Here is a 15,285-nt window from a genome sequence, read left to right on the forward strand (position 1 = left end):
AATGTGGAATAACTTGCTCACTTAAAGAAAGTCAGGCAATAAGATAAAAACAATGTGAAACACCTACTTTGTCATAATAGGATTATTTCTTTTTAAAAATTCATTTTAATATATTTGCAATAAATTGTGAAGATTGTCTTTTAGAGCTAGGAATAAACTGTATGTTCCTTACTATCATGTTTATTGAAAAAAATAGTCCATGTTAAATAACTATTCTTTACAGATGATGTTTGTGTAAAGACATTAAATTTCCACTTTCTTTATTTGTATTCTGAAAAATCCAAATGAATTATAAGATTTTCGAAATGACATGCTTACTGATTAAAATTTATTAATACAGCAATAAGCTTATAATAAAATACATTTAAAAAATAATAATCAATTTAAAAAACATTGTAGCGATTACGTGTGTCATTATTTTTGAAAGTGGTATAAAGTTTTTAAGTATTAAAGTTTGAATAACTTTAAAAGTATTGGAAAGATTAATCAATTTGGGTGATTTTTTTAACACTGTAATTTGATGAAACGTCAGATAACAACAACGATAATTATAATCGGAAAAATTCAAATAAGCTTTTTATTAGCTCGAAATAGACTTATATGGTTCACATATTGAAATGCATTGCAAATTTTTGAAATATGTGATTTTTCTTTTAAAAAGTCATTAAATTTAAAAAAAAAATCAATTTGTTTAATACAATTCTGTCTGAAATGTTTTTCTTTTTAAACTGCAACTGATTACAATTGAAAGATTAATATTAGACTTAAAGTAATGGAAACCTTGTTGCATCTCGCTCTATGGCGCGCAGAATGCTGTCACTCTTTTTATGTGAATCCAGGTATTAAACATTAAATTATTTCAATTCTGAAACAGAGAAAAAGCACATCTCATTGAAGATATATATAAAAAGAAAGTCCTTAGTTATAAAATTTCCTGAAAGAATAAAAAAGTAATGATATAAATCAACTTAAAAAAATATATTAGTTTTTATGAAAGTTTTCTGTAAGTTTGCTTTTTTTAAAAACCAGAATGGTAGTTTTTAAAAACTAAAAATCGCAATACAAAGGAAGTTCTTATAGTAAAATGTTAATCTGTACAAAAAATTAGAAAGTTTAAAGTTGACCACTGGTTAAGAATTGTAAAGTGTCCTTTTGTTTCAATTTTTTTTGTCATTTTACGATCCTGTGGATTTGGTCTAGCTCAAATGCTAAGCAGTTTGGATAAGCATTGAAAAACAATTAGTTTGTCGCAGAGAAAAAAAAATTTCTCTTTATATTCTTTTATTTTTTTATTTGAGAGCTCTTATTTTCTCAAGAAATGCTTGAATAAATTAAATTAAATGAAAAGTCGAACAATTATTTGCTACAAAAAGATAATTTATAATCTTTAATTACTTTAATTTTTAAAGTAATTAAAAATTTTTTAATTACTTTAAAATTTATTTCTCGGGCTTCTTTTACTATAACTAAAAATTTTTTTTTCAGTGGTTTTCCAAGTTTTTTGATGCAGCCTGAACAAGTTTGTTTCTTTTTGTCCATTTTTTTTTTGCATTATTTGATACCAATTATGTGTTCTTGAACTTGAAAAAAATATTAATCTAGCAAATAAGTAAATTAATTGTAAAACAGTTTGTAATAACTATTTTCTTACAACTATTTACAACATTACTTCCAAACTGTCTTAGTGATAGAGAGGAAAGCAAGCAGTCACATGTTTATGCAGTCTCATTGAACAGTCTGAAATATTTATGTTCAAGGGGTGGGTGGCATAAAGCACAGACTGAGATGTGGAAGTGTAAGACTTAGTCTTATAGTGCTTTAACTTGCAGAGCTTATCCTCCACAGTTTTGGTAATATTTAGCTTTGAGAGAGACAACTGGAAAACAGGGAAATGCAACCAAACCCCTAAACTGACTTATTGTTTGGGTGGAAACAAGAAATTCCATGCTTATAGAGTATTTCTGAACAGGTAGAAATACATATGTTCTGGGGATGGGAGATTTAAAACACTGAATTAGAAGTAAAATTCATATTATGCAACACTATTGTAGCATTCGTTAGGAAGTTTCAAGGAAACTCTAACTTTTAACAATGTATAAATTATTTCGCAAAATTCCCTGATGGAAAAAAATGATCTGTTTTCTATGTTTTAAAATGTTTTACATTAATAAATAAAAAATCATCTTTAAACTATGCCCAAAATTTATTAAATTTATTTATCAAATCGCTCTTGTCGAAAACCTGAAGTCTTACGTCACAAAAGCTTATTTCAAAATAAATTCGCATTAAGGTTAGGATGACATCATCTGTTGGATGACATCTGTGGTTTGGAAACCATGCATCGAACAGGTGAAATGCCCTTAATGGTGATAGTATGGAATAACTATTGCATTCTTATTTTAATGAGCATCGATTAGGGGAGCTAAATGAAGGTAGTAACAACAATGAGTGAAATGAGATTTAATTTGTATTGTGGGTATTCCTAAAGATTTAACTTTAATGATTTTTGACCCACTTAAATACAGAACAAGTAAAATATTCACTGAAGAGCCTGAAAATTGGTACAAGTATGCTTATGCATATGACAGAGGTGTGTCACATGATCAGCATTGCGTATATAAAATGATAAAGTAGATAAGGATTTAAAGCCAAGCACTGCAAAGCATTTCCCCTTCATCCTCCTAGTACAACTACATTTAAAATTGAACCTAGCCAGAAAAAGTGAATATCTATTTATGAAACTCCCTTCTGAGCGAGTACTATAAGATTATTGTTTGATCAACCAAATCCATTCATGTCCAGTATCTATTCCCAGACATGTAGACAATTATGAAATATCACACGTTAAAGAAGCTACTACAAGTTGGTTCTAGGAATAAGTCTGGAATTTAACAGCATAAGTTTGTTGAAATTGATCTCTCATTGATCACAACTACCCAATAATTCGACAACGAAGGTAACTGGATGTTCTACTGCAACCATGAGCCAACTCATGCGAAAAATGTTTAGTCATTATTAGGTGTGAGAAATGGGGGGATATTTAGACTAGATTGCTGAAGTGGATTCTACCTAAATAAGCTATCTTCTACTTAATTAATCTGTGCATTAAAAAACAATTGCTTGGAGATGGGAAATCAATCCATCAAAAATTTGTCAAACAGTACAACTGTAAGGAATTAGCTCCCATTGCCCCTGAATCTGATTGTACTGTCTATGAAAGTGCCATTTCTGGAAGTAATAAAAAACTTTCTAGCTCAGAGAAAACAAACTGAAATTACCAAATCTACTACTGCAAAAAAAAGATAAAGAAAAATGTTTACCAGTTACTACGGGAATCTAAATCACTCCAAATTCTCAGCCATCTCTTTTGCTCTGCCAATAAATTCTCCAATGAGTGACAACTCAACATGAAATCCCCTCTGATTCCCCAACATTAGCTGCTACAATATCAACTGACTCCCAACAACTCTCACTAGTGAAAGTCACTCAGAAGCAGACAGCTCAAAAGCCTACAAGAAAACTACCTCCATTTCTCCACAAAGTTAAATAATTCAAAAAGTGAATCAGCAAACCTTATGATCAACCAACTTACATGAACCTTCCAATTTTCATAATCATCTTAGAAAATACGACTCGTTAAAGAATAATTTATGAATTCTAATAAATCAATAATGACGACACCCCAGTCGGAAGATACCAGTTCGGACATCTGCAGGCTACTTGCAATGACCAATCACGTTGCCTGAAAAGTTCTATGCCTTAGCTCTTTTTCCAATGTGATAAGGAAAAATAAACGCTACCCAAATGCTGAATACTCCTGAGGAGAGGAAATGAACATTAGGGTGATCCTCGGCTCGGAAGTAAACCATGCCTAGATAACACCTTGATGTTCCAAGCCGTCATCCTCACCAACACTTCCTAACGTCAAGTCTCAGTCTCCTAAGAGCAGAATTACTAGATGAAGAACTCGGATGCCCGCTGCCGTGAGCAATACACCATATCAAGCAAAATCAAATGCTGCTACAATTGTGCATCCCTCATTAAATGAATTTCACGAGATATGAATGTAACTAAAAGATTTAAAAGCACTCGGGATTTAGTTTTGCTTAGAAAACATCGCCTCATCTTTTCTAAATGCTTTCTTTTGGACAATAATGTGGACATTTGAACAGCGCTCTTTCCTTCATCAGTGCTGAGTAACATTTTTGAGAAATCTCAGGATGGCAAAATAGCCTGGTAACACTTTGTTTCTCACTTCAAGAATTATCTTCAGAGTTGAGACTTACTTCTGCTGTCTAAATGTCCAAGTATTATTCCATCTATCGGCGATGTGTTGCTTAGAAAACATCGCCTCATCTTTTCTAAATGCTTTCTTTTGGACAATAATGTGGACATTTGAACAGCGCTCTTTCCTTCATCAGTGCTGAGTAACATTTTTGAGAAATCTCAGGATGGCAAAATAGCCTGGTAACACTTTGTTTCTCACTTCAAGAATTATCTTCAGAGTTGAGACTTACTTCTGCTGTCTAAATGTCCAAGTATTATTCCATCTATCGGCGATGTGTTGCTTAGAAAACATCGCCTCATCTTTTCTAAATGCTTTCTTTTGGACAATAATGTGGACATTTGAACAGCGCTCTTTCCTACATCAGTTCTGATTAACATTTTTGTGAAATCTCAGGATGGCAAAATAGGCCTGGTAACACTTTGTTTCCCACTTCAAGAATTATCTTCAGAGTTGAGACTTACTTCTGCTGTCTAAATGTCCAAGTAATATTCCATCTATCGGCGATGTGTTGCTTAGAAAACATCGCCTCATCTTTTCTAAATGCTTTCTTTTGGACAATAATGTGGACATTTGAACAGCGCTCTTTCCTTCATCAGAGCCGAGCAATATTTTTGAGATATCTCATTCTTCATTTAAGAGGATGGCACAATAGTCTGGTAACACTGTTTCCCACTTCAAGAATTATCTTCAGAGTTAAGACATTTACTTCTGCTCTCTAAATGTCCAAGTAATATTACATCTATCAGCGATGTGTTGCTTAGAAAACATCGCCTCATCTTTTCTAAGTGCTTTCCTTTGCACAATACTGTGGACATTTGATCAGCGCTCTTTCCTTCATCAGTGCTGAGTAACGTTTTTGAGAAATTTCAGGATGGCAAAATAGCCTGGTAACACTTTGTTTCTCACTTCAAGAATTATCTTCAGAGTTGAGACTTACTTCTGCTGTCTAAATGTCCAAGTATTATTCCATCTATCGGCGATGTGTTGCTTAGAAAACATCGCCTCATCTTTTCTAAATGCTTTCTTTTGGACAATAATGTGGACATTTGAACAGCGCTCTTTCCTTCATCAGTGCTGAGTAACATTTTTGAGAAATCAAAGGATGGCAAAATAGCCTGGTAACACTTTGTTTCTCACTTCAAGAATTATCTTCAGAGTTGAGACTTACTTCTGCTGTCTAAATGTCCAAGTATTATTCCATCTATCGGCGATGTGTTGCTTAGAAAACATCGCCTCATCTTTTCTAAATGCTTTCTTTTGGACAATAATGTGGACATTTGAACAGCGCTCTTTCCTACATCAGTGCTGATTAACATTTTTGTGAAATCTCAGGATGGCAAAATAGCCTGGTAACACTTTGTTTCCCACTTCAAAAATTATCTTCAGAGTTGAGACTTACTTCTGCAGTCTAAATGTCCAAGTATTATTCCATCTATCGGCGATGTGTTGCTTAGAAAACATCGCCTCATCTTTTCTAAATGCTTTCTTTTGGACAATAATGTGGACATTTGAACAGCGCTCTTTCCTTCATCAGTTCTGATTAACATTTTTGTGAAATCTCAGGATGGCAAAATAGGCCTGGTAACACTTTGTTTCCCACTTCAAGAATTATCTTCAGAGTTGAGACTTACTTCTGCTGTCTAAATGTCCAAGTAATATTCCATCTATCGGCGATGTGTTGCTTAGAAAACATCGCCTCATCTTTTCTAAATGCTTTCTTTTGGACAATAATGTGGACATTTGAACAGCGCTCTTTCCTTCATCAGAGCCGAGCAATATTTTTGAGATATCTCATTCTTCATTTAAGAGGATGGCACAATAGTCTGGTAACACTGTTTCCCACTTCAAGAATTATCTTCAGAGTTAAGACATTTACTTCTGCTCTCTAAATGTCCAAGTAATATTACATCTATCAGCGATGTGTTGCTTAGAAAACATCGCCTCATCTTTTCTAAGTGCTTTCCTTTGGACAATACTGTGGACATTTGAACAGCGCTCTTTCCTTCATCAGTGCTGAGTAATGTTTTTGAGAAATCTCAGGATGGCAAAATAGCCTGGTAACACTTTGTTTCCCACTTCAAGAATTATCTTCAGAGTTGAGACTTACTTCTGCTGTCTAATTGTCCAAGTAATATTCCATCTATCGGCGATGTGTTGCTTAGAAAACATCGCCTCATCTTTTCTAAATGCTTTCTTTTGAACAATAATGTGGACATTTGAACAGCGCTCTTTCCTTCATCAGTGCTGAGTAACATTTTTGAGAAATCTCAGGATGGCAAAATAGCCTGGTAACACTTTGTTTCTCACTTCAAGAATTATCTTCAGAGTTGAGACTTACTTCTGCTGTCTAAATGTCCAAGTATTATTCCATCTATCGGCGATGTGTTGCTTAGAAAACATCGCCTCATCTTTTCTAAATGCTTTCTTTTGGACAATAATGTGGACATTTGAACAGCGCTCTTTCCTTCATCAGTGCTGAGTAACATTTTTGAGAAATCTCAGGATGGCAAAATAGCCTGGTAACACTTTGTTTCTCACTTCAAGAATTATCTTCAGAGTTGAGACTTACTTCTGCTGTCTAAATGTCCAAGTATTATTCCATCTATCGGCGATGTGTTGCTTAGAAAACATCGCCTCATCTTTTCTAAATGCTTTCTTTTGAACAATAATGTGGACATTTGAACAGCGCTCTTTCCTTCATCAGTGCTGAGTAACATTTTTGAGAAATCTCAGGATGGCAAAATAGCCTGGTAACACTTTGTTTCTCACTTCAAGAATTATCTTCAGAGTTGAGACTTACTTCTGCTGTCTAAATGTCCAAGTATTATTCCATCTATCGGCGATGTGTTGCTTAGAAAACATCGCCTCATCTTTTCTAAATGCTTTCTTTTGGACAATAATGTGGACATTTGAACAGCGCTCTTTCCTTCATCAGTGCTGAGTAACATTTTTGTGAAATCTCAGGATGGCAAAATAGCCTGGTAAAACTTTGTTTCCCACTTCAAGAATTATCTTCAGAGTTGAGACTTACTTCTGCTGTCTAAATGTCCAAGTAATATTCCATCTATCGGCGATGTGTTGCTTAGAAAACATCGCTTCATCTTTTCTAAATGCTTTCTTTTGGATAATAATGTGGACATTTGAACAGCGCTCTTTCCTTCATCAGAGCCGAGCAATATTTTTGAGATATCTCATTCTTCATTTAAGAGGATGGCACAATAGTCTGGTAACACTGTTTCCCACTTCAAGAATTATCTTCAGAGTTAAGACATTTACTTCTGCTCTCTAAATGTCCAAGTAATATTACATCTATCAGCGATGTGTTGCTTAGAAAACATCGCCTCATCTTTTCTAAGTGCTTTCCTTTGGACAATACTGTGGACATTTGAACAGCGCTCTTTCCTTCATCTGTGCTGAGTAACATTTTTGAGAAATCTCAGGATGGCAAAATAGCCTGGTAACACTTTGTTTCCCACTTCAAGAATTATCTTCAGAGTTGAGACTTACTTCTGCTGTCTAAATGTCCAAGTAATAGTCCATCTATCGGCGATGTGTTGCTTAGAAAACATCGCCTCATCTTTTCTAAATGCTTTCTTTTGGACAATAATGTGGACATTTGAACAGAGCTCTTTCCTTAATCAGTATAGAGCAATATTTTTGAAAAATCTCATTCTTTATTTAAGAGGATGGCAAAATAACCTGGTTACACTGTTTCCAACTTCAAGAATTATCTTCAGAGTTAAGATACTTACTTCGGCTGTCTGAATGTCCAAGTAATATTTAACACATTGGCTATGTTTTGTTTTGAAAAATGCATACCTGCCACTGAGTACTCCCGTGGTGGGAAATATGGTAAATTCATTAAGTGAATAATCTGCCTTCAGACGCTTGTGAAGTAATTGGATACGTCATGTAACATCTGCATTATCAAGGTTAAACAAAATCAGTGAACCAATTTTTCTGGCTCTTCAGTGTTATATGTAAATGACGAAAATTGATAGGGAAGAAAGCTAAAAATTGAAAATATGTAAGAAATCCACGTGAATAAGAATATAATTTCTTTGTAAAAAAATGGGAATATTGAAATGCCCCTTCTTTTTCAACTCTAAAATTCTGAAGAAAAAAAAATGGAGAAAGAACGGAAGAAACCTTTCTTCAGCATTTAAAAATTTTTAATCGAAAGAAAGGAAACAGAAAATTTTAATATTTTATTTTAAAAAAAATCTGATGAAAAGGTATATCTTATTTTTTTCATAAAAATTTAAATTTTGGGGGAGAAAAAAAATTGAAATATTGAAGTTTTGAATTGTGTTTATTCAAATAATCATCTAGGGTTCCGTCTTCATTATCCATCAAATAAACACTTTTTCAAATGAGGACACACCAATAACTGATTATAAATAGCAAAATTTAGATATCTGAGCTTTAATGTGTGTTTTTGTAAACTTTTAATTGTGTCACAAAAAAGGCTATAACATGCCTCTTAATAATCCCAATTTTAACAGTATAGACGTTTTTTGGGGGGATCACTATAAATAGTTTAAGAAACTGTGATCAAAAAAGTGTATCGCATATCTATCTTATGATTAATATTATACTAAGCCTTAACTTTATCAAACTAATGTGTAATAAATATCACACAGGCTTTTATAGGGTAAAGAAATTACCATACTTATATTATTAAACTTATCATTTACAAACTTTTTTTATTTCCTTGATTGACGGGAGAAAAGGAAACCTAATCTAACCAGAGAGGATATGTAACGAGGCTGATATTTTTCTTTCTGAAAAATTGTGCAGGACAGAACAATATTTACTAGTCACTCAGTCTAGTACATACTTAAATTATATCCCTAAGGATAATGTTATTCCCCTCAATCTAAGACTATAAAATTTTAACCAAATTTTTCCTGATATATTTCATACATGTTTTTTCATTCATACCTTATTTGGAATTTGTAATGATTGCTTGTGCTGAATTATTATAATACGATGAATTATGAGATTCAAAAATTGGATCAAAAATAAGAGTTAGACTTTCTTGAATTGCCCGAAAAAATTTTGAGAACACACTACTCTCCAAAAAAAGGGTTCCCAAAGTTTTCCCTGTTAATGCATTTTAGAATATAAAATAAGCAACAAACACTGTGTTTTTATCCTAAAGAATCGATAGATACCAGGTACTACAAAGCATGAAGTTTAAGAAACCCGGCTATGTTATAAATTAGGTTAAGAATTTAAATTAATAAAAGTCGACATTATGAGAGTTTGAATACTTGCTGAAAATTTAAAAATTTGCTTTTCAAGAGTGCTGTCGATATTGAGCTAGCATAGTCTTTAGCTGTTGGTCTTCGAAATGAATAAATATTTTCCAACGAGAAAAAGTTCTAGAGAAATTATAGTAGAATTTTTCTATTGAATAATTTTTGTTATAAGGAAAAATAATTTCAGTAAAATAAAAAAATAAATCCAAGTTAAAGGTTTGTAAAGCATGAAAGTAAATTAAAAGGAATTGGATCAATAAGTAAAATGTGAAAATTTGTTGAATTAATTTTATTCCGCATTGTAAATGAATCCAACGTAAAGTTTGTAAAAAGTGTAAATATATAATTATATATATATATCTGATAATCTTTAATATTTTTCTGGTAAACCTTTTTTTTTTAATTCAAAAAGAACAATAATTGGTATCAGATAATACAAATGATTTTGTGACAAATTAACAAGTTCAAATTCGATGTCAGCTAGAGATTGAACAAGGACAGCGCAAATCATAAAAATGTATATCTAGGGAGAGGATGCTTCTGAGAAATGCTAAAAGGATAGAAATTTCCACGAGATGAAATGAAATGAAACTAAAACATCGAAAACCGTGAGTATTTGTGTTTTATAGTTTTTTAGTTTACATATTATGTATATTTTTTATATCTTCTAATTTAATAAAAAATATTAATTATAGGATGGAATTGAAAAATACAACTTTTTCATCATTTTATGAATCAGAATAGACTCAGTGGATGGTTAACTGTATAAAGAAATAAATATAAAAAGAGAGCTTGTAACTATACTATCGCTGCCTAGATAAAGCTGATTTTCTATCAAACATAAGAACATTTTTTTTTCTTGCTGAAATTGTTTTATGTTACTTTCATACTGTTCAACAGTGTTGAAAATCTAAACCATGCAACTTAATTGCTAAATATTAATTTTCCTATTTGATAAATGAAGACCAATGGGGAAGAACGGTTTATGTCTATTTTTCACAAAAGAGACCATCGCCAACTATTGCATTTTGAGGTTTTGACAAATCTATAAAGTAGAAAATCTGTTCTTCCCTAGAGTTATTACAGGGTGAGGATAGCCATGCTGGCAAAAAGCGGTTTCTATCCTAGGGTAGAAAAGAACAACGAAACTTTTAGTGAAGGAAACGCTAGTGAGGAAGTATTGTTTCGAGAGTTTTAAGGAAAAAACTGTCTTGTCCACCCCATTTTAATATTTTTTTTAACATCAGAAATTTCAAATTTTGTTTTTAAATTTTTAAGAGTTAACATTCGTATTTGTATTTATTTTTACTATTTCAATCGAATACTTGCTCCTGAAAATTCTAAAACTTTATAATTCGTTTTTCTTAGAATCAGCTTTTTTGAATGTAAAATTGATGCTTTAAAAATGAATTTGGTTTCTTTTCAAGATTTAGTTATTTAAAAATATGAAAATACCAACTATTGTATATTTTTTTCTTCTTTGAAACACGATTGACCAAAATAAAATAGTGTCATTATTTTGTTTACTATTGTCAACAAATCGCAGTTGACAAAATAATTTGGTTGCCGTATAAAACCTGTCATTAAGATATTAATGTTAAATGGTATTGTTTATTTTTTGTGTCATGTAGCTTAACAAGAATTTAGCACACAGTTGTAAAACTTGCATAGTTTCTTCGTAGATGAGGAAACAACATCCATTTGTAGACGGGAATTCGTTAATTAACTGCCGATGGGATATCAAAAGGGTTTGAGTGAATGCCGAATCTTAACCTGAATGGCGAAATAAAATTTTACGTTCTCACAAATGTTACATCCTAATAGCTCAAATGTAATGTATTAATTAATCATTATGCACACTCCAACGTTTAGCCTATTTTTTTTTTGTTTAAATTGTAGTTTTTTTTTTTTTTTTTTTTTTTTTTTTTTTTTTTGGAAATTTTTTATAATTTTAAAACTTTCTGCGCTTTGTGTTTTATTAATTATAATTTTTTATTTATTATTTTTTGAGTTTTTTGAACATATTTGATTTTATTAACACTAGATTGCCTAAGAAAGTCATTTTGACTGCTTTTAATTTCAATTAGAAAAACAATGATGTACATAATGACACAATTTCTTAGAATTTTGTGACTTTTTCTACCATATAATTTTTTTTTGTTATTATTTACTAATAACTTGTTATGTAACTGTAAATAATGTAAAAAATGTTAAAAATTAATTTAAACAAATTTATTTACGCATTCGCAATCCAGTCATTTTGACTGCTTTTGGGCAATGTAGGTATATACTAATTTTCCGTCTTTCTAGTGTTAATGTCTTTTTCTAATTTTAAGAATACAGAAAAACGTGACTTTTTGTTGAAAGTGAAGTTAGCTTTTTTGAGTTCGAATATTTTACGAATTATTGATTTAAAATTTAGTCTTATATACTTTATTTAAATTTTTTGGGCAAAATTTTCATGCCTGAAATTAGCGGAATTTCCTACAACACTAATGAAGCATGAAGTGTAATATTTAATTAAAAGTCACTATTGTTTTTTGATTTAACTTTTGAATTATAACTACAAAATCGTTCTTATTCCTTATTAAATGTCTTAAAACATAATTTTAAAAGAATTTAAATAATTTAACAATCGATGCTAATGGCAATGTTTATTGTTTTAAGATTTTGTAGTTGATCAAGTATATGCGTAATTTATAGTTTTTATTCTGGAATGATTATTAGAAGCTTTGAACTTACCCATCAAATTAAACATTTAAAATGCTTAATTTAACAAAGACAAATTTAATTTAAGACAAAGACAAATTTTTAACGAATTTTTTTATTTATTTATTTATTTTTTAAATTCAGAAAATTGTTATTAGGATGGTAAAAAGTGACAGTTGGATCAATTGACATTTTTAAATTGTTTATTGTCTTGCAGTTAAACTACCAACTACATTTAATTAAAAAAAAATTATTTTTGTTCAGATTTTAATATGAAATTTTTAACTAATGAATGAATAGATCTGTCCAAGGCCTTATGCATCAATGTATTCCTAGAGTTAATTAAACTAAAAAACTGTATATTTTTTACTATATGTTTTCAATAGTCAACTTTAATAACTCAGTTTCCAATCTGAATTATTAAGGTTTTGAATGCATATAGTTAAGTATTTCTGTAAATTTGGCGGGCTTTGTTAAATTGTCATAAAAATACCAAAAAAATTACATTATGCACTATATTTTATTTTGATTTAATAATTTTTAGAATTCTAAGAAATTGCAATCCTTAAATGAATTTAAATTTATAATTTTTTTTTTAGGATTTAGAGTTCCATGGGGCTATGAGGTTTTATTTCCAAGATGCTGGTCAAAAGGTAGCTTCCAAATGCATTAGGGTTGCCAGCACAGCAACTACATCAGCCGTAATCGAAACATTAATAGAAAAATTCTGTCCAGATATTCGAATGCTTTCTATTTCTGAATATGCACTTTATGAAATTCATAAAAATGGAGGTATGTATGGAAATGAAGGAAAAATAATTCTTTTATTATTTTTTTTTAATAAAAAAGAATAATGTTTTTTTCATTGTTATTTTCAATGTTTTTCAATGTTTTTTTCCATTATGTTTGCAGAGGAGAGGAAGTTAAAAGGAGATGAGAGGGTCCTTCTTGTGCAGCTAGACTGGCATAGAGATGACCGAGAAGGGAGATTTCTTCTTCGACGCATGGATGAAAAGTCCTACGTATGTTCTACTTAGTTACTAAAATATATAGCTATCAAAAAAAAAAAAATTAAAAAAAAACATTTATCTGTATTTTTAAATAATTATGGATTTCTCATTTTTTAAATGTTATAGATCCTACTTAACTGGATTTAATTAAGAATTTAAAAAATTTAGCGAAAAGTACAAATTTTTAAGGATTTTATGAATATTAAGTATGAAAGGTGTCAATTTAGTGCCGTCATCTTTCTAGCGTTAAAATCTTTAGTTTTGGAATCAGTGTTATTTGCAATATTAGAAATAGAAGAATTATAGAAATTGAGGATTTAATTTAACTGCTTGACACAGTATTTTTTTTTATTGTTTGCTAAGTTAATTTAAGTCTGATTTACCTGTTTACTAGATGAGCTTCTGCAGTTCTGAGCTCAAGATTCATAGAATTTCAATTCATTCTCACCTGAGATTTAACAATAAAGGCAGTGTTTTAAAAATATGTAAGGCCGAAATTTGAGACTCTGTATTTTTAGACTATAATATTTAAGATATACCTTTAAGTTGTTTATCAAAATTTTTTTTAATGCTTTTTAACTCAACCTTATGTATTTGTTTAGTTTGAAGGAAGGTGAAATATTTTTAAACTTTATTTCAAGCAGGAAAACTACTTACAGCTTGCAAACTCATGTCTCGTCACCAGGGCTCTTGGCGAGGGGGGGGGGACTGAACTCTTTTCACGTCTATTCTCAATATACAAGTAAATCAAATTTAACAATACTTTGGTTTCATTAACTAATTTGTTAAATATTATTAAATTTACATAAATACAAAACTAACAAACAAATGACAACAATTATTTGTTAATAAATTAATTTTTAACTTTTATTTTTGATTTAAATTTTTAATCTTGAAATTAGGATTAATAAAATTATGAAATTATCACTAAATCTAGTGCTCTTCATATATTTTACTGATTAAGTATCTCTAAATAATGTGATTAATTTTGATTATCTTCCACATTTTTCTGTAGAAAGTTAAAAAAATAAATAAATTCTTTTAGATGAATACTAAATATTTATATTTCTTACTTTCATTGTTTCTCTAGCAATGAGTTTCTCATGTAAATTTCACATTTATACGTACCTTATATTTGATTCAAGAAGTATAATTCATTTTTAAAAAAATTTACTTGTTTTGATAAACTGTTACTGGTTAAAATTTTTTTTTTCTTTTTAACTTTATTTGAAAATTTTATGCAAAATAAAATTTCTACAGCAAATAGATTTTTCTTCTTCAAAATATCCTGGTTTTAATTTCATATTTGTATTTCAGATCTCTAGTATAGATGCTTGTGATAATGAAAATTTCAAAAAAAAATTATCTAAACGTGAGAAGAAGAGGAAAGAAAAGCGAGAGAGACTGAAGGTTTTTATTTTTCTCTTTTATATTTACTTTCATATCTGTTAGCATATAACTTTTCTCAAATTTTGTAACTTTTTATTTTGCAGTTGTTATTTTATGTATTATAATTCTCCTAACTTGTACAAAAACAAATTATATTGTAAAAATAAAAAAAAGATACAATTTGTCCCACCTTTTGTTAACTCAAATTAGATCAAATTGTATGCATAAAAAAGAATTAGGTAGGTTTTATATTAAGAGTTAGTGTTCAATGACTAAATATAATTTATAATTCTGTTAATTAAAATTCTGTTAAATAAATAAGCATTTAATATAGTCTAAATAATCCCTTCCCTCTTTGCTGATCCTGAGCTATTTGCTTTTTATCTTTTTATTTTAAAATTTTATTTTTAAACTGCTCTGTGACCACCTTGATTCTACTAAGAGTTTTGTTCAGCGCAATTAGTGTTTATTTATCAACAACTTCTTTAAAATCTGTAAAGAATTAAGTTGAGTTGTAATCTTTAATCAAGAACATTTCACATAATGTCATTTTTTGAATTTATTTGTTTGTTTTCTCAAATTTATTAGTAGCTTGTTAGAGTAATAATCACTTTATGGCTTCTTT

The 15,285-nt window shown here is 30.1% G+C and overlaps 2 protein-coding genes across 2 annotated transcripts in view; both read left to right on the plus strand.

Annotated features, from left to right (window-relative positions):
- The window catches only part of LOC147809987 (guanine nucleotide exchange factor subunit RIC1-like), a 49,835-nt gene extending 39,680 nt beyond the window's left edge, over positions 1–10,155 (plus strand). The window contains exon 20 of the mRNA XM_087164767.1: positions 1,486–10,155. Coding sequence (XP_087020893.1) covers positions 1,486–1,515 — 30 coding nt within the window. The 3' untranslated portion in view covers positions 1,516–10,155. The remainder of the gene's footprint in view (positions 1–1,485) is intronic.
- A 496-nt stretch (positions 10,156–10,651) lies between these two features.
- LOC107445864 (afadin) overlaps positions 10,652–15,285 on the plus strand; it is a 38,620-nt gene continuing 33,986 nt past the window's right edge. Inside the window, 4 exon segments of the mRNA XM_087162957.1 lie at positions 10,652–10,729; positions 12,861–13,053; positions 13,174–13,283; positions 14,589–14,681. Of these exon segments, the coding sequence (XP_087019083.1) occupies positions 10,652–10,729; positions 12,861–13,053; positions 13,174–13,283; positions 14,589–14,681 (474 nt within the window).

Source organism: Parasteatoda tepidariorum, chromosome 5, assembly GCF_982258835.1.
Source record: "Parasteatoda tepidariorum strain Cologne lab strain chromosome 5, Ptep-v5.0, whole genome shotgun sequence".
Lineage (NCBI taxonomy): Eukaryota > Metazoa > Arthropoda > Arachnida > Araneae > Theridiidae > Parasteatoda > Parasteatoda tepidariorum.